Below are 20586 nucleotides of genomic sequence, written 5' to 3' on the forward strand. Positions count from 1 at the left end.
GCCAATGTTATCCTTATGTTCATGGACATAATCCAGGAGGCAGCCATGAGGCATCAGCTGGGTGACCAGCTGGATGGTGGGGCTCAGGCAGACACCCAGGAGTCTCACCAGGTGTGGGTGGTCCATGCTGGCCATGATGAGAGCTTCCTGCAACAATAAAAGTGACCCAGATGTTACCCCAGGGTGCTCAAAGACTCGATGCACTCGAGTTGTTGTAGTAAGGTAGGAAAATCATAAAGAAAGGCTTCATAAAATCAAGCCTGCTCTCCTTGTCAGGCTAGCCCTTTGCAAGTTCCCATGTGAAAGCAATCCTGGTGTGAGCAGTTCATTAATACAACAATCTATTCCTGGGTGAAAACCAATCAGCACCTGTATAAACTGTTTTTACACCATTAGATAGTTTTCATTTTTCTATCTCTCAGAACTTTTCCTGCACATAGACATCGAGAATTTAAGTGACCAATAAATACAGGGTAACAACTTTACTAACCAATAAAATAATTAGCAAGAAAGCTACTAACCAATTAAAGTCACACACAAAGTCTACAAAACTGTATAAAAAGGAGTTATGTGAATAAAGAATGGGCTTTTCCCACCATGAAGAAAATGGAGTCCTGTGTAATTTGTTCCAATACTCAGGTGGCTAAAGGGGATCAGTGTCCCCTGAGCACCATGAATTTCTGTCTGTCCAGTGCTAGGCATTCCTAGGGAACCTCCAGGCTCAGGTAAAACCCACTTGATGTTGTGAGCCCCAAAAACAAGAGTCTGCACAAATCTAAAATTCTGCACTGCCCCACATTCCCTGTGCCATTGCAGCCACAGAAAAGTTGCAGGTATGACACACTTCACTTAAAGTCTCCTTGGTCTTGTTTTAATGCCTTTCTGGGGCTACCTACAAACAGAGGTCAGCCAAAATTAAGGGAATAAAAAGCAGCTATATTTACTGGAGGGCCTTCAGGTACATTTAGGGCAGAGGAAGCCCACCCAAGGGCTACACCCAAAAACTGGACACTTTTATAAGTGTGGTTAATTTGCATATTGAGAGTTAATCTTCCAGTTACAGCCACAGGTAATGAAGTCATCTACACCATGTTTGCTTTCTAAATCTGAACCTCTTAGCATCTGATTCTTCCATCACCTCTCCCATCAGGTCTTGGATGAGTTCATTTTGGTTTTGCCACACAGGAAAGGCTTAATTTCCCTTTTCCAGACTATAAGAAGTTTCCAGCTACCATGCTAAGTTTCAGCTACCAAGCTGGTCCAGGACTAAGGACCAGAAGGTTTAATCTTGGCTATGCTATTTGACCCTAAAGTTCACACCCCTGACCAGTAGCACAGGAGCTGCTTATAAAAACCCTAAAGAACTGTTCTTAGAGGTAATGCTGCCATCACAAGCCACTGGCATTCAAATATAGCAAGGAGAAAGCTCTTCTCTCTCATTCACTGAGTCCTCCCTTTCATGACCATTTCATCATGGCAATGGAACAATGAGAAGTGAGATGGAATTGTGGCTCTGTAAGGCTATTTTGGCTGTCTTCTTTTTTTTTTTTCCTCAAAAAAACCCAATATGACATCTGACAACTTACAGAATAACAGCTGTAGTAGTGCCAAGCAAAGAAAGAAAGAAAAAAAAAAAAAAAGGATGAGACAAATTTGCCACCAGAAGAACATAAAAGTTGGGTTTTTTTTCCCTTCCCTATATTAATGCAAAATTAAAAAAAATGGTTCTGGCATGTAGGCTGAGTTTGTATTAAAGGAAATTGCTCATCATAGTACAAAGAATATTTGAAACCAAATTGCAGATATTTGCATAATAGTTCTTTTACTTTCTTTCCCCCTCTTTTTTTTTTTAGTAAAACAAAAAGATGAACAAGACACTAATTGTAGGGTTTTTTCCCTCCCAATAAGAAAAGAGCAGATGGTCCTCACTGGGGGGAGTGACTCCTTCCCTTTTCTTCCTCAATGTATGTGAAGAAATAAACAAATGAATAAATAGGGACTATTTGATGGGATAATGGAGGAGCAGATCTGAGAAAGATTCTGATGCAACAAATTAGAAAAGGGATCTGAATTTAACTACTTTTACTCACATTCAAATAATACAGTTCCCACTCACTTAACTCTTAAGTATGGGGACTCCTTGAAACAATTTTAGCATTTCTTCTGCTGTGACTTGAAAATGTCCCTAAAAGCCACCAGAATAAATACTTGTAGACAGGTGAATTACCCAGTCTCCAGAGCACAAAATTCCTCTGCCTCATTTTTTTTCCTTTTTACCCCATTCATTTTTCTTCTGCAGATGCATACAGGGAGAGACAGCACCTGCTGCCCACTCTGCCTCTGAGTAAAGGTAAGAGGTTCCCCATAAGCCTGGAGCTGGGGTACTTTTCTTTCTAACTCAGACTGATTAGAACAAAAATGAGATTTTTCTTTTTTTTCTTTTTTTGTCTACCAAGGGCCCACACAGAAAGCTTTGAAGCTTGTGTCCATTAGTCTCCAACTACTTTCCATTGTCAAGTCCATCTGTGTCCAAAGGAAAACCACTTCTGTATAACAATAAAAGCAAGCAGTGCCATTTGTCTCATTCTGATGTTACAGGAAAGCACCTGCTTTTCCAATAGTTTTTAGCAAGAGTTTCAGGAAAAAAAGTCAAAATGTTTTTTATAAAATATAATGGACTTCTTTGTAATGAATTAAGACACACACAGAGGGTAAGGAAATCTTCATTATAGATCTAAGACACGAATAGATACTAATTTAGCATGAATCCTGGCTTCACATAGTTATCCTCATTAGTAAAACTATTGTTATTTTTATTGAACTTCCATCTACAGAAGAACTAAAATCAGGGCTACATGTATCCATCACAGAACAACACAAAGTAAAAGAGATTGCAATTGTTCTGCTAGAGCTAATTAGACAAAACAAACAACAACAACAGAAACATTATGACTTAGGAGCATTTGAGGAATCTGTTCAGCAAATAAGGAATACAAATCTCCAGTTTCAAACCTGTTTGGGCATGAAAGACCTTAGAGCTGCAATCTTTGTGGCACTTGGACACTCAGCAGCCTGGTTCCTAATATAATTGTCTATAACATTTTAAGCAGGTGAGGCACCTACATTCACCAACTTGGCTGGTGGCATTATCATCTTTCAAAACCAGCCTTGTGGGAATCTACAAAATTAGATAGTTTTGAGAAAGCTACGAAAGGCAGGGATCAGAGACAGCAGAACTGTGATTAGATCTAAGCAGCAGCTATGAGATAGGTCAGCAGAAAAATTATTTTAAAAGTAGAAAAGTAAGGACAAATAGAACAATGATCTGTGTATTAACGCTTGTCTAGCATAACTCTCTAAGCTACAGAAAAGTTTATCTAGCAAGATATTAAGAAGTTATAAGCTTAATAATGGAGCTCTGTGCATTGTGTTTTTAGGCTTACAAGCTGGTATTGTATTCAAAATAAGCAAGCATTGTTTTAACCAAAGGTATGTGTGCTTATAGTGATTGGATAAAACTACTGTCAATGTGCTTTCGCTTTGTGTGATTGGTCAAAAAGCTTTTAAAGTGAGTTGTAATATTAAGTTCTTGGTCTGCTGCCTGATATGTGAGCTGATGGCATCTTCCCATTGCCATAATCATGTAATGAGACCGATGCTGGAAAATAAAACAGCTCAAGGCACGTTCCCAGCAGTCCTGTCTTGTTGGTGACTTGTACAGAGACCCCCGGCCAGCGATGCAGCCTCTGCAATATTCTGGGCCTTTTGGTAGCTGTGTGTCTGCAGCTCTTCTCTCTACACTCAACTGGCACAATTACAGGAATGAGTTTGGAATTCTAATTTAATGGAGAAGAAACTGAGATACCAAAAGGTACCAAAAACTTTCTATCCAAAGTCACATGGGAAGGCTGGAGCACAAGTGGAAACAGTGCCCCAGATCACTTTACTTTTCTCTCCTGAAAAAATTCACATCCATAATTCCTCTCGTCATCCCTTCTCAATGTGATTATTCCATTATTACTCCATTAAGCTCAACTCCTGTGATTTATACACACAAGCCTGTATTAAAGAGTAACATTAAACAATCACATAAATGTTATTTTAATGGTTCACACTCATCTGCCTGCTGTGTGCACTAAGAAACAAGAGAGCAGCCCAAAGAAGGCTGAGTTTGCAGTGAGCAATCACCAGATCTATTACTGGTTTCTGTCAGCAGAGCTATGTCGAAAGGGGTCTGGGGTGGTGCAACTGCAATTTGGGAATCCCACCTAAAACTGTTTCCTGATCTATCCATACTCTGCAGTCACGTTTGAAATATCTTTAATTTGGCTGCGGTTTCTGAAAAGTAACTCAATGTCCAGCTAAAGCACAATTTTCTTTTGGATCTTCCAGGATGGGGGAAAAAAACCCCCAATTCTTAAGACTATGAAAAGAAAGAATGCTCTGAGTATACCTACAGCACATGTTATATGATGGTATTTAACTTCCCCCTTTCCTACTTCGACATGGGATTGCCCACAATTACAGCTGAAAACAGAACACGAACATGAGCCAGCATGGGGTTTGCTGAAGAACATCCTTTGATACTGGTTTTGTTTCTCTGACCATGCAGTTTGCAAACCAGGGGGCACAGCAAGGTGCATGTACCAGTAGCAGTGAGATAATGCAATGTTGAACATTAATTTCCACCCAGAGTGGCCCAGGGCACAATTCTCTTCAGCTCATGCCCTTATTCATTAGTACACACACATCTCCCTGTTCAAGGGGAGCATCACAGATCTGCTTCCCCACTTTGGCAAGCCCAGAGTAAATGTTACTGCTCCTCTTAGGGCAGATGAAGATGTTCACCTGATAAAGAGTCAAGTAAGCACAAAGTCAGAAAAATCTCCTTTCCTGACCTTCTGCTTCTAAATGTTCCTGCCATAAAACGCCCTCAAACAAAGCAAAACAAAAGATGAAAGAGCAACTCCATGCCTGTTTTTCCCAATAATTGTTGAGTAAATTAATGTACTTAAAAGCTGACTTCATAGTGCACTGTGCATTTTTCTGAAAGCACAGCTGAGCTAACAGGAGAGATACTAACACCATCTCCTTGAAACTCCCTCCATGCCTGTTTTGCTTTAGTGTGAAAAATTCGTATTTTATGATTGGCTTTTCACAAATATTAAAATGAATATTATATGTGTTATGTTAGAAAGTTATGCTGTATTAATTCTCTTAAGCAGTGCGTTAAATATAGTTTTAGGGTATAAAAAATGTTAAAATAGAAACTGTGCTATGTAAGATACTTTTTCTGTTAAAATAGAAACTGTGCTATGTAAGATACTTTTTCTAAAGAAAGGCTTGCACTGAGATAGCAGCCACAGGACACCCAAATCTCTCAGAGAAAGAATTTATTGCTCTCTTATCAGAAGAAACGAACTTCTTCCTGCCCCGCTCAGCCATGATGACGCCATTAGGATTCAGAGGAAGAAGTTGACACTGACCAGACAGAATCCTGTGATTGAATGGAATTTCTGCATCATGTATGAGGTGTATGAATATGCAACAGGTTATTGTTTTTAAGGGTTAATCCTCTGTTAATGTGGGTCCTTTTTTGGGCTTATGCTGCCCAGAAAGAGGTACCCAGACTGTCCATAACTATTTGATTTTATTGTCTCATATTGTCCTAATCTCAATTGTTCAAATTTTTATTACTCTAATTACATTACTATTTCTATAACCATTTTATTACTACTAAACTTTTAAAATTTTGGTGTTTTTCACATTTAGGAAGCCTCGTTAAGGAGCCTCTCTGTGTAACAGAGAAGGTCACACTATGAGCCTTGTTTGCATGAATTTCCTCAGAGCCAGGACAAACTCTCAGGATTAAGGAGGCTGCAGGTTTTGAAGGGGTGGTTTTGGACTTCATATTTTTTGGATGTGAGAGATTTGAGCTTTTTTGAGTTCAGTTTTCAATGAGGACCTTAAGCAGAGGTTCACAGGGTAGTCAGTCTGGTCACTGCATACTTACACTGGAGTACAAGTGTGCTGCACCATTAAATGGTGAGACTAAGTTCAGAAAGTTCTGGAAATCCATCTGTCAGGTGAGCCACTACTCTAGGATTAAAACTAAGAATAAAAAATAAAAATTCCATTTCAGGGACCACATCCTGCAGCCTGTTCATGCACAAATGTGATGGAAACAGCAGCAGACAAGTGCCACTCACCTGACTCCTATCCAGCCAGTGCCATCAGGAGAAGATGGCCCCAGGTCAGTGTCCTGCAGCAGGGTGAGGAGCCAGGCATAGCACAACACTGGAGCACTGTGCTCTTCCCTGCCCACCATCAGAGCTGGTCTCTGGCTGCTCTCTCACTGCTGAGAGCCTTTCCTGGAGCTGTGATGTGTCTTTAAATGTGCTGCATCTCTCAGAGCAGGCAACCCCTCTGAGACTGCCCTGCCTGTCACAGCACTTGCACAGCACACAGGGCACCAGTCTGACTGACTGCTCACAGGCACTGCCTGCCTTGTTGACACTGAATTCAAAAGCCAGCCATTGCCCCATGTGACTCAAATGCATTAGAGAGATGCCCCACTTTCCTCCAAACACCCAAAACTAGCACAAATCAGGGATGTGAAAGCTCTCCCTCTTGAAGGTCATACTTGCAGACTGCTGGGTGAAACCTTCCTGCCCACCTCAGAGAAGCACTAGGTCTATTCATGCAGGAATAAACACTTTCATGCATTTACAGAAGCGATTCTGGCTCACTTTGTATTTTGGAGCAACATAAAATAAATTAGAAAAAGAAAGCAGCACTGTGTTCCCTGTCCTGCAAACACTAAGGGCATGGACCACAGTGCTGACTCCGACAGGGCTCAGGTGCTGAGAATTAATGCTCAAATGCTTGCAAGTGTAGGGGATAAATTTTGTAGAACCCCCACACCACATGCTTGTTCCTTCTCCCTGCTTTGTGCCAATTAAGTCTCCCAATTCATCACAGCCTGAGCTAGCAGAGGAGCAACTTCAGTTCTAAAACAACAGGCCTCTAGTGCACAACAAACCAAGTGTAGATTTTCCATCAAACATCTGACCAGGGACAGCTCCCACCAGCATTTCTGTGAATCTTGCCCTGAAAAAATGATCATGGTGATGAGAAAAGCAAAATCTAGCCCATTTTCAGTTCACTTTTATGTATAACAGCCAAGGACCTCAGCAACCAGAATTGTTCCCATTGAAAGTTGTCAGGACAGGTAACAGTGGGTTTCATTCTGGGGATTCCCACCTTAGAGATCAGGAGCAGGTGGTTTAGCAGCAAAAATATCATGTCATTGTGACAAATGTTTTACTTACAGCCTGTGACACACATCGTTATTTCAGAGCAGTCTGTCCAAAGTGATTTGTTTCTTACTATTTTGATGCAACTAGCAAAAATATTTGAAGTTGTAACCATGCAGTCTAATCAAGCCATCATTTCAGTGGTGCTCAAAGAGGAGGGTAAGCAGACATCACCACTGAGCAGCTCAAAGGTATTGTCAGCCTTGGCTGCACATTCCTTTCCAAAGGAGGGAGTTATTGCTTTGATTTTGATTTAGGATGAGTGATGGCAAGGTCTCGAGAATGAAAAAAAACCACAAAGTATCAAGTTCTCACTCCTTTCTGAACAGTCTTCAGGCATTGCTTTGATATTTTCTGGTATCACTGAAAAGCTTGACTTTATAATCACACATTCCTTCTTCAGGATCAATTTAAAGGGATAAAGCATCAGATTAAAGCCTAATTTCATCAAGTGTATAATCAACACTAAGAATTGTTTTAATCAAAGCTACTTTTTGCCTGGTATTTAATTTCTCACAACAGAGAATTCAAATCAGACTCATCTCCATCTTCCCTCATCTGTATTCAGCTGCACAAGAACCTGACACTCAGGATGTGGGTACTGCACAGGGATGGTATTTGAACATGGGAAGTTTCATTGGACTGTTTGGTTCACTGGGAGATTTTTCTTCTCCTGACTCCATCAGAAGTCCTCAAAAGCTGCCTCCTGCTCCCTGTGTCACATCCACATTGCTCTGCCTGTGATTTCCTCCTAAGTTTCTACAGCTCTGCCTCCCACCTTTTCTTCCCTACCCCCTTTTACCTCCTACTGACCTACTCCTCTCCTGAAGATGAGATTAGAACCTTCTTTAAAAGACTCTTTAAAGAACCCATGGCCCTCAAAGGGCAGGGTGGGTATGGCAGGGGAGGGTCTGGGGCTGCCCACACCTCATGCAGGTGTGGTTGGGATTACTGACAACTGGGCAGCTCTAAAGTATTTATGTTCCTTGGCAATAAATTCAGCTAAATTCCCCCCTGGATTTCCACAAGATTTGGGCACCCTGCTGTCAGAGTAATACATATGTAACATTATAAGCATAATGACTTTTTTTTTCATGTTGATAAAATGTTGGCATCTGCAATAACCCCCGGAGCAAATAAAACATCATATCTTTTATGTATGGCCATGCTGAGGTCCTGGCATCTGTCAGGACAGGCCAAAGAACTCCCAAACCAAATATGTTTCAATGAGTGGCTGCCGGCTACCAATACAAACACCTCAGTCAAATCCATGAATACAACTGTATTCAATAGTTTTTATTTCTGCCTGTGTAGATGCTCTCAAAAAGGAAAAATCTCCCTGAATTTACAGAATTCAAGCAGAAAGTTGTAGACAAACACCATTCAAACTTGCAGTACTGCAGGAGGGAATGCCTATTTTATAAGTGATCTAATTTGAAGATGCTACAAAGAGGGTGAAATAATAATTTATGCTTTTATACTCTTTTGTGAATTATCACCATCTCAAGATCATTAATTATGCTCATAAGACAGCCTGGTATCACAGATCCTGCATTTCCAAAGGAACTATCCAACTTATAGGACTCCACAAATCAAAACCCAAACATTTTTTCCTAGCATTTCCTACAGCAAACTTTGACAAGGCCAACTGGGGTGAATCTGCTTTTCAACAGCCTTTCAGCTGTCTGGGAAAAAAAGTGGAAAAGGCTCTTTTTAAGTGATACTGCCAGGGAAACTCCAGGCACAGAAGAACCAGTGGTGTCCCCCAGGGATCAGTTCTGTTTAATATCTTCACTGATGATCTGGATGAGGGGATTGAGTCCTCCATCAGTAAATTTGCAGATGACACTAAGCTGGGAGCGTGTGTAGATCTGTTGGAGGGTAGGAGAACTCTGCAGAGGGACCTGGACAGGGTGGATAGATGGACAGAGTCCAACAGCATAAGGTTTAACAATCCAAGTGCCAAGTCCTGCATTTTGGCCACAGTAACCCCCTGCAATGCTCTAGGCTGGGGATGGTGTGGCTGGACAGTGCCCAGGCACAAAGGGACCTGGGGGTGCTGTGACAGCAACTGAACATGAGCCAGCAGTGTGCCCTGGTGGCCAAGAAGGCCAGTGGCTCCTGGCCTGGGTCAGGCATGGTGTGGCCAGCAGGAGCAGGGAGGGCCTTGTTCCCCTCTACTCAGCACTGGTGAGGTCACACCTGGAGTGCTGTGTCCAGTTCTGGGCCCTCAGTTTGGGAAGGACATTGGGACACTTGACGGCATCCAGAGGGGGCAATGAGGCTGGAGAGGGGCTGGGAACACAAACCCTGTGAGGAACGACTGAGGGAAGTGGGGGTGCTCAGCCTGGAGCAAAGGACACTCAGGAGTGACCTTATCACTCTCTGCAGCTCCCTGAAAGTTGGTTCTGGTCAGGTGGGGTTGGGCTCTCTCACCAGGCAACAACAAACAGAATTGAGAGGACACGGCCTTAAGCTGTGCCAGGGAAGTTCAGGCTGGACATCAGGAAAAAAAAAATCACTGAAAAAGTCACTGGGCATTGGAATGGGCTGCCCAGGGAGGTGGTGGAGTCACTGTCCCTGGAAGTGTTTAAAAAAAGACTGGACATGGCACTCAGTACCATGGTTTAGCTGATAAGGTGGTGTTAGGTCATAGATTAGACTTCATGATCTCAAAGGTCTTTTCCAGCCTAGCTCATTCTGAGATTCTTTGAACTATAAGGAAACCTGGAAGCTCAAGGCACTACCACTGTGTCAAAGTTAGTGCTAGACATATCCAGAGCAGCTGTGTGCATGTGCCATGCAAAGCTGACTTCCAGCTCTGAGGGAGGGTCCATTTAAGCCTGATTACAAAGCACTAATCCCACCCACACTGTGGAGATTTTGTCTGCCAGCACCTATTTTGCATCTCACTGCCAACATCAGCAGTCAAGAGGCTGACATTTAATAAAAAGCAGGAAAAAGTATCCATAGCTGTTCCACCATCAGCCTTCCTACCATCACCATTACTATTTGACATGGCTTGTATAAAGCAGAAGTATGGTTACATATAATGAATCCATCTATTCCCTGCAGCATGCCTTCACATTTTTGTTTCTTAAAAAGACCCAACACCACCATGGTGTGTGATCACCTTACTGGGATCAAAGATGATGCTGTACCTCTGAGGGGCAGCTCAAAACACCATCACTTGCCAGTTCTTTGGTCACTTTTAGTGGAATTCTGTGCCAGTGAAATGCCAAAGCCCCAGACAGCTGCAGCACATCACTGAGAGAAATACAACCCACTTTTTTGCAGAGGGCTAATCTGCAAGTTTGAGTGGAGCTACCAGCATTTAGAAGGTGACACAGTGTGATTTAAGGTGTTTTCTGGAGCTCTAGAACACTTTGAGAGCTTCCCATTAACACTGGCATCAACAACCTTTTTTTGGTCTGGAGTTTCACTCCCATCTGTGCCCCTCAGCTGATAAAGAGATCTGTCACAGAGCAACCAGACACATCTCCCACCCCTGCAGAAAACCAGGCAGGACACAGCTTCAGAGATGGCCTAGCTCTGGAAGATGGTTCCCTGCTGTCCACAACTTAACCACATGCACAAAGTGTTTAACATCCCAATTTGGATTTGACAACATTCTTGCCCAATAACAGAGTCTGAATTTTGAAACAAGGAATGACTTCAAAGGAGGATTTCACCAGAGTTCATTCAGAAAGTGATAAAACCAGGTGCTTCAATCACTGTCATATTTCAAAACACATCTTCTGGCTGAGGAATTCACTAGAATATAGCTCCCTTTGAAAAGCTTCAGCAGAAACTCTTCCTTTGAGTTTCAGCAAGTTAATAAATGTTTTATCAAGAAATATTTGTTCAATATTTTGCCAAGAAAACAATCCCAACAAGGAAATTCATTTTATCTCCTCAGTCCAAATACCATTTCTTTCCAAATGCTTTGGTTATTAAAATAGCTTTTCAGAGGGACTTGTGTTTTTAGCTGGTGACTCTAGCTATTGATCTAAAGCAACAAGACTTCATCTAAAAAAAACCAAAACAATTTGCACAGCTTCAGAAAACAAGCAGCTAAATTCTGCTTCTGTGCATACTAAAAACCCCACTGAACTCTTTCAAAGGGCACTGCCCAGCCAGGAAAACCATCCTTGACACTGGAGAATGTTTCCAAATGGATCCAGCCCAGGGGCTGCCTCTCCACTGACATGGCTCAGTCAATCCCAGCCCTGGGAACTGCCTGCAGCCAGGCCCTGCCCCACTTTCCCCTGCCTCATTGAGATCTTACATTTCCATCAGATCAACTCAGATCATCTCTCAGATAATCAGATAATATAACTCAGATAATCAGATAAAAGGTTCTTCGTACCTCAGCTGTTTCCTACCTTTGCCCTGCTCCACATCTCAGAATTTACCTGAGCAAGCTCATCAAGGAGAGCCTTCCAAGCTGCAGTTTGTCAGCACAGCTCAAAAATCCACATAACCAAACTTCCTTAAACATTTCTGGGTCCTTTGTCATGTAAAGCATGAGGATAAGTATAGGCCCTGGCCTATGAGAAACCTATGCAATTTTATTTTGAACAATGCTTATTCACCTCTGTAATTAAAAGCCTGGTATTCTAGATGAAGCAGAAACCTTCAGGATACACTTGTATTCACCTTGCAAGTAACTAAGAGGGAAAAATACCTATTCTCCCTCTCCTGTTGCTAATAGACAATTTGCTTTACGTATCAAGTGCCCTTCAGCATCTTTAAAACACCTGATCTAGGAAAAAGCTAATGAAAACAACATTTTAGACACATTCTCAACTGATAAAACAGCTTTGTCTGAAAAAAAACCTCACATAGTATTTGCTTGTCTACATAAACATCCTAAGGTAATTTAAAACCTGAAGATAATTAAAAATCAATTTTAAAAATTAAGTAATTTTTTCAGAGGTTATAGGATCTGTGTTACAATTCAGAGTTCCATCTATAAATTGCTATAGTAATAATTATTCCTCTCCCCTTCATCTGTTGTGTCTGTCTTGACTGAATACCCTTCAGGGCAGGGACAATCTCACCACACTTTCCTCAGGTCCAAGAGATGCTGTATTACCACAAGAAGAAGCAACACTATCATAGTTAGTATGGAAAATGTTGCTCTGCAAAATCTCCTTATTTTTGGAGCTATAGCTTCAGTAGAGAAGGACCAGGCATTTCCAATCAGCATCTGCTGCTCTGTGGACTGCCAGCCCCAGTGTGACCTCAAATGGGTCTGTTCATCCCAATTATTGCACTGATATCTCAAAAGTCTTGGCAGAATATTATCAGCAAGTCAGGAACCACCTTCTTCTGTCTTATTTCTTCCATCACGAGCAGCAGGAGGAATATCTGATTGTCACTTGTAAATAATAGGTACAATATTAATGCAAACAGATGTTAATTATTTTTATAAATCTCTGACAGTTGCTGATGTATCAGAGGTGTCTGGATCAGTGCTGAGGCACAGAAAACAATTTTTGAGGAGTTATTTGCAACAAAGCACTGAGGGAGAAGCACTGCAAACTACAGTGTTGGAGGGAAAATGGATTTTGACAGTGACACTTGAAATTCAGCTCCTATAAGCCTGTGCTTTTGTACCCTTACATTCCTATTAAAAATGGTCACAGCATCATCATTTGTATGGATATATGGATATTTTTTTTCCTTCTTACAACATAAAAAGCCTTGTTCTCCCTTAACTTTAAGTTGACTTGGCACCTCATTAGATCTGCCATTAACCTCAAACCAGTGATGGCTTGTTTGGGATGCATTACAGTTAAGCTTGTGGAAACAGTACCTCTCTTTTATTAACAGGGGTCCCATAAACCCCTGCATTTTTTAGCAGTTTGGCAACATTCTGGCATACACAGTGCCCTTTAGGAACTTAAACATTAACATGTGCCTGTTTTATATTGCTAATAGGAGCTGGAGGCACAGAGAAAGAATGCAAAGCTATTTCTTAACTACAGGTTTTCCATTTTAGTGATAAAGCAACACTTGTCACCCTGTTTTCAGTTACAAAATCTGCTTTAAAACTGGATATCTGTGTCAGCTTCTTCTCATAACATATCAAGCATTATTAAAAGACCTTATTTTCCCTAATTTAATGATTTTATGATGTTTTGTCACTTTTTATTTCTGCACTTTGCATCTGAATCTCAGCAAGACTGAGAAGAATCCCAGTATCCCCAGTCAGTCTGCTGCTGTTTAAGGAAAACTCTTTCTCCTGTTTGTAATGACAAGCCTGTGAGCTACAGCCTTCCACTCCTGCAGGATCTGCGCCTGCAGAGGAACATTCCCCTCTGCCTTAAATACCACCAAGCACTGGCTGTGCAGATGAAAAGCCCCACACCTGCAGGCACTATATCCTCTTGGGATGAGTCCCCAGAACTCATGGCTTTACAATTTTTACTGAACCCTGTAAGATTACTCTCCTAAAAGCCCAATCCAGATACAAGCATGCATCTGGCTTTACAGCATCCAATGGAAATTTTTACTCAACCCTGTAAGATTACTCTCCAAAAGCCCAATCCAGATACAAGCATGCAAGTCCAGGGAACATAAGAAGCTGGAGGGGAGCATTCTGACCCAGGCCCAGATCTAACACATGGTGAAGGGTGGAGATATATAGCACAGTGCAAAGAAAAGAAAAACTCCATGGTATTGAGACCAACAGAAAACTCACTGTGGAAATAAAATCCCATAAGCTCCTGATTAAGTCCCCTAATTAAACTATTGTGTATCACTTATGATACCTACAGCACCACCTCTCTGCATCTTTTTTTTTTTTTAATATTCCCATCCTTTGTCTGTTCAATTTTTAAACACTTTTCAAAACACCTCTCTCCTACTGTGTCCTGATAAAGCACTGGCAACTCTGATCCTGACCTTCAGAACAATTACATATACAGCCAAGCAAATAACTCACTTTATGTTCCAGTAACCAAGCCCAGAAGTACATGCCAAGGAGACAAGTATCAACCCTGTTACTGGGTGCCTTACACATTGAAATATAGAGTGTAATATAAGATCTCGGTTCAAAATGTTTCCTTTACACATTCACACTTTACAGCTAAAATATTTGCATTTGATATTGCAAATTCAATATTTGAATTTGATTAGACTCTTTAATACTTTCAGTTAATCCACAGCTATATTTCCTTGTGAATAAATGAACATTCCCACCTGATTTTCTTCCCATGCACACATTTACCCAACCTTATGCAGGGTTTCCACATCATAAAGCACTGCAAAGCTGAAATAAGGAGTTCTGCAATTGCCATAACAAAGAGCATCTGAATGCACTTCCTGACTCATTTAGGAGTAGCTCCTAATGTCAGTCCCTCTCTAAAGCATGGGATTCTTCCTTAAACCTGTGCAGACTTCTTGGAAGGATTACTCTGAGGTGAGGTCCTGGCCCTGCTGAATTCACTGGCCAATTCACAGCTCCCATGGATTTCAGCAGGGCTCAGATTTCTCCCATCACCAGCAGTAGGCAAACTCACTTTCCCTCACTGCATTTTCCAGTTAGGGTGTTATGCCAGCAGAATTGTTTCCAAGCAGCCTGGCTTGTCTGTCTGTGCTTGTACCTCATCTTTTCTGGGTATGCACTTTCACCACACAGCCACATGCTCCTGCATATGGAAAATTAACCCCCCCTACACACACACACCCCTTATTCTCAAACTCTATGAAGGGGAAAATTACTTAAGCCAATTTTAAAGAAAAATTATTGCTTCAGATGGAAATAACAGAAATGTAGCATTGAAACAGTTAATCTTCACATGACTAAAAGCAGCTAACCTTCATCAGAGATCAGATTTCCAGCTTCTGCAGAGGCTGAGCACTCTGGGGGCCTGTGCATGGTATGCAGCATTCTCAAGGACAGCTGGATTTCTGGCATCTCTGGACAAGTTGGAAATTGTAATTGCCATCCCAGTGAGCTCCTGTGCCTGGGACTGATAGGGAGAGTTCCCCTCTAAGTGTCTCTGCTCCCACTCACAGTGTGCATCAGTGGGAGGAGGGGCAGGTGCACAAAAGGAGGTCTAAAATCGCAGGGGTTATGTCCATAACTCCTACAATCACAGGGGTTATGCCCATAACTCCTAAAATCACAGGGGTTATGCCCATAACTCCTAAAATCACAGGGGTTATGTCACCCCTCACCCCCCACTCCTGCACCTTGACATGATGGAGTGAAAACCTGTTTGAGCTGCAGCGGAGCACAGAGCCAGGCAGTGCTCACAGACCCCTCATGGCAGCTGGAAAGGGGGATGTGCACAGAAATGACAGCAAAAGGCAATAAGGAAAAATGTCTCACTGCTGCCATAAAGGATTTCCTTTGATTCTAAACCTGCCCTTTCAACTGAGATTCAGGATTAACTCTGGTGTATTTCCCAAGCAGCCAGGCAGTCAGTGGAACGTCTGAATCCAACTACTGCTAGCAGCAATGTCTTTTCAGACTTTCAGGAGCATCTACATGGCCTGTTGAAGACCTGGGTCAAACACTGGGCTGGGCAGGAGCATGTGTACACAGAATACTAAAAATGTTTAACTTCTATTACTATATACTAATACTAAAAATATTTACCTATATTTAATTTTAAAAATACTAAAAAAATTTTAATCAGTCACCCTCACAGTCAGACAAAGCAGGATCTTACAAGGAGGCTGAGGGCAAATACAGCTGTGTCAGCTGAGGAATTGTGTATCACAGAGTGCCTGTAGCCTCAAGGGATCTATGAATGCCACCATGGGCCAAGCAAAGAACCAAAAAGCTTCAGCCTAGAACCTTCCTATGTCTGAAGCCACCAGTGGAAACCAAGAAAAGATAAATCTTCTCTCACTTTCTTCACCTGACTAGCTAGCTGTACTTCCCATCTAGACATACTTGAGGAAACAAAGGAAGCATCTAGGCTTATCCATATCTCTGTGGGGTTTCAGCTGAACAGGAGAAAGAATTCTCTAGTCAGCTACATGGGTTTTTTTTGTCTTCAATCCTCTGAACTGAAGATAAGTTTGATATTGATATCCTCAAGCTGAGGGCTTGTCTTTACTGTAAGACAGGCATACAATTTAGAAAAAGCTGTTTCTGCAGCACATCTGAGTGATTTATTCATTTAGTTCATTAGGCCAGACATAAATAAAAGATGTGGGTGTCAGTCCCCTACATGCAGCTTTAATTTGCTTGCTACATGTCTGGTGGAGGTCACTGTCACTTACCACCTCTGCACTTGGTGTGACAAATGTCCTCCCACACTCCAAGTGCTGCCACTGCAGACAGCAGCAACTGCAGCGAGCACAGACCAAGCCAGGAAGCCTCTAGATCTTAATTATAAAACCATAAAAGAAACCAACTGCCTCTGAAGCTCTCTTACTAGGAAACAAATGAGAATGGGAAATTTATTTCCAACCATAAATCCCAAAGCCTTCAGTTTAATTTTTCCCAAGTTAACTTTCTCACCTAGCTAAGCAGCACTGCCTTCTATTATTAGCTTCTGGCCCAATATCAGCTGACCACCATCAGTCAAACTGTCTTCATCTCAATGAGCTCAGGGACTCCCAAGGAACTCTGTGGATGCTGACTTGTGCTTGCAGCCTCTAATTATATTCTAACAGATAATGGAGCATTTAAACTCAGGGAGGATAGATTAAACTTGTAAGTGGATCAAAATCCTGGACACAACCACAGCTCATAGGATTACTTCCTGGAAACATCAAGCTGAGAGGAAAGGCCCTCACCAACTGGCTGTTTCCCCATGACAAGGTTTTTAAGGACATGTTTTCAGCCTCAAAGGCTGTTCGCTATGCTTTCCACCTGCAGCATGTCTCTAGAATTTATTAAATTGTCAGTTGAGTATCTGGGCTGATGTTAAACCATCTGACCAGGCCAATGGCTACTTGACTTATCAGACAATCACAACAGTCAAACAAATTGAGGCTGAGGAGGTGAAATTGTTTTCCCAAGTGAATTTTAAGTCCCTGTTATCAAGTAGCCTCTTAGCTGCACATTTGCCTGTTTTCCTCACCACAAAATTCTCTTCCCTCCATAAAACTCAGGACCATGATAAATTCTGTTCCCAGCCTTAGGGTGAGCACCAGGACTGAGTTCCTTCCTGATGCCCCTGGCTCTTGCTGGTGACTCCCTGGCAGACACAGCTGCAGGCAGAATTCTTGCACTCTGAATACTTGCACCCTAAATTCAAACTCCAGCCCCTTTTGGGGACCTGCCAGAGCAGAAACTCTGCCCTGCAACTTAAGCACATAACCACACTGAAGGGAAAATCCTTTAGACTCTGTCATTATCCCAGACACAATACACACCCAGAAGCATGTGGGGAAATGGGGTAAACCTACATTTGATAAAACAGTAACAGCAACCTGTGTGTGGTGAAAATAAATCCAGAGAAGGCCCCCTGTGCAGTCTGGCTCTGCCCTGGTCGAGGCTACTTAGCAGATTCCAGCTTGTACTGCTGTAGCAGACACAGACCTACTGCAGAGATAAATCCAGGGACAAACACAGGGAGCAAAGGGAAAGGGCTAGCTGGGAATGGGTGGAGAAAGCCTGGAAAATAGACTCTGCTGTGGCTCCCTCAAGAAAAACCCCAAACAAGGGCTGTGCTTTTGGATGGTGGCCAATTCGTCATCTCCTGATGGGAGGTGCTTGGCCAGAGCAGCAGAACTGCCATCAGGCATTATATCATTGCAGTCATTACTGCTCCATTAGCAGGGCTGCAGGCTGCTGAACTGACAGCCCAGGAGCCAAACTGTTTTTCTTCACTCCTTCAGCATAAAGTTTAGCAGAATTTCAGGAGCTCACAGAGCCCTTTTAGACTCACATTCTGCCAGCATCAGAAGTCTTCAGCAGGTCTATGGGATGGACAGGACCACTAACATCTATAGCAGCCATTTCTGTGGACACTGAAGTGTCCCAAGTACACCCTCTGCACACAAACTGCTGCTTACCAAAGGCTTTCCATTTTCCAGAGCCTTTCCAAGAGGGATGCTAACTTTTGGATACAAGGACTCTGCCAACCCAGGAAGAAGTAATTGCTGACAAAACACCTACAAAGCCAAGGGTGTGACTCATGTAATGACACCTTCCCACTAACCTCCTCTTCCCATTCACTACCAACACTGGCAGACCCTTCTTAAGAAAGAATTAACCCCACCGTGCCCACAGTGGCATTTAGCCACCTATATACCTTTCAAAATATGACACAAATGCTTTTAACCAACAATCATTATTCATAACACTCTTTTTACTCAAGTACAACTGATGCATTCTGCTTTCAGATGTACATTTGAATATTTCCTCATAAAATGAGTAAACAGTATCCAGTTTTATACTGACTAAAGTCTTGAAGTGACAATGAATAAACCACATTTTTTCACTCCAACTTACATTTCAGTGAAAGATATTTAGGTTATGTCCTCATAATTTAAATTTTGGCTTATTTTTTTAAACATTTAAAACTATGTCATTTTTGGGACAGGGAGGAGTAATTGCATTAAAACAATAAATTATGCTTAGGTCATTCTCTTTGAAAATTCCTTGTTTCAGGAACTAAACAACTTACCTTTAGGAGGTAAGGATGGCAAGAACCTCTGTATAGCTGGATGAGCAATTATTTCACAAGAATGAAATTTAATCATCTTCATTAATGCAGTACAGAAAAGGATTACAAATCACTGCACATATATCAAAAGCAGCACTGATAGAAAGCATATTATTTCTCCTTATTGCCACTTGTATCAACTAATGATGAAGTCTAATTCTTTTTTATTATGATTAAAAACAACCTAAGGGTTATTTTTAACCTCAAGAACTCAAAACAACTTTAACTTTTCTCTCATCTTGCAGCCTCTGGGTCAGAGACTCAGGAGAAACTATTAATTTAAAGAGAAACCTTTCCTACTGTAACTATACAGCCAAAAATCTCCAGAGTTCCCAAAAGCCTCTTCATTTCTGAGCCATTTATCAGATGTTCTGATGCAAACACTGGGGGGAAGAATGGTCCAGTGAACTAAACTGACCTAAGCTGAGCCACGAAACCTCAGACAAGCAACTTTGCCTTTTACCAAGGACCTTATGTTTTCTTTGCTTCAAGGTTAATCAGTATCAGAAGAGGAGATATTACTGCCACTTCTCTATCAGATCAGGGGTCAGATCTTGATCTGGTACAAATTGCTCAGCTCCACACAGTGATAACAATACCTTTAGGCTGGAGTGTGTATCACTGACTGACCACTGACATCCAGTTCATCTCTTCTCTTTGAGGAGCTCTATTATTAGCAAGACTCTTTGTCCATTAAGCAAAAAATGTCTAATACTTGTTATCCTTTTAGTGCAATTAATTCCTTTTCAACAGTGCCAAAACTGCCTTTTTTTATTATTATTTGTGCAAAATGATCACTGAATGCAACAGAACCACCGACTGATAGAATCATCAAGGTTGGAAATGTTCTAACCAACATAAATGTGCAGTGCTCTTTAAAAAACACAGGAAATCCCTTCCTCTACACAGCCTTCCTTCAACTGCCTAAGAACTCAGACATGAAACAGCTGTCTGGAACACATAAATCCACAACTGCACATTTCTGTTCACTTCTAGGTGGAAGAACAGACTATACAATAATGGGAATACCTTCTCCTTGTGGTTTACAGTCTCATTAATGCTAACAAATTAGGCCTACACACTGAACCGATCAGCAAGACTTAAAAGTCACATGCAATTTTTAAGTTCACAAGAGGGACCTACAAAAAGAGTGCAAATTTCTATGACTTGTCAAAAAATTGTCACTGAATAAGACATAAAGATTCATGGTGTCAGTAAGCCTTGATCTTGACACAGAGCTGAAAACTGAGTGCAAAGCCTCTGTGATCATAGAACATTCATGGAAATTACCATCTTGACCTCTCTTCCATGGTATTTCAGATTAGTAAAGCAAAAGGGCTTTTAAATCCAGCATATTTTAATTTTCCCCTTCTCCCTGTTATGCCTTGCTGCTGCTGCCAGCTCCCAGAGTCTTGGAAAACTAAAGTGGGGGAAAACTGAGCTGAATTTCTGTTCCTGTGAGTTCTACACCAATACAGACCTGCATGCATGGTAAGATCCTCCCCTGCAACTCCTCCTCTCTCTTCCATGACTTTTCTGCCACAGGAAGATACAATATTTGGCCCATGAGACAGAGGAGTTTTAGTCTTATACTAAATTATTAGAAAACTCCAAGTATCTTGGGGCAC

General features: G+C 41.7%; 1 protein-coding gene across 1 annotated transcript in view; it reads right to left on the reverse strand.

Annotated features, from left to right (window-relative positions):
* The window catches only part of ERBB4 (erb-b2 receptor tyrosine kinase 4), a 351768-nt gene that overhangs the window by 83956 nt on the left and 247226 nt on the right, over positions 1-20586 (reverse strand). Inside the window, 1 exon segment of the mRNA XM_031062777.1 lies at positions 2-147. Within this exon segment, the coding sequence (XP_030918637.1) occupies positions 2-147 (146 nt within the window).

The sequence above is a fragment of the Geospiza fortis genome, unplaced genomic scaffold, assembly GCF_000277835.1.
Source record: "Geospiza fortis unplaced genomic scaffold, GeoFor_1.0 scaffold461, whole genome shotgun sequence".
Lineage (NCBI taxonomy): Eukaryota > Metazoa > Chordata > Aves > Passeriformes > Thraupidae > Geospiza > Geospiza fortis.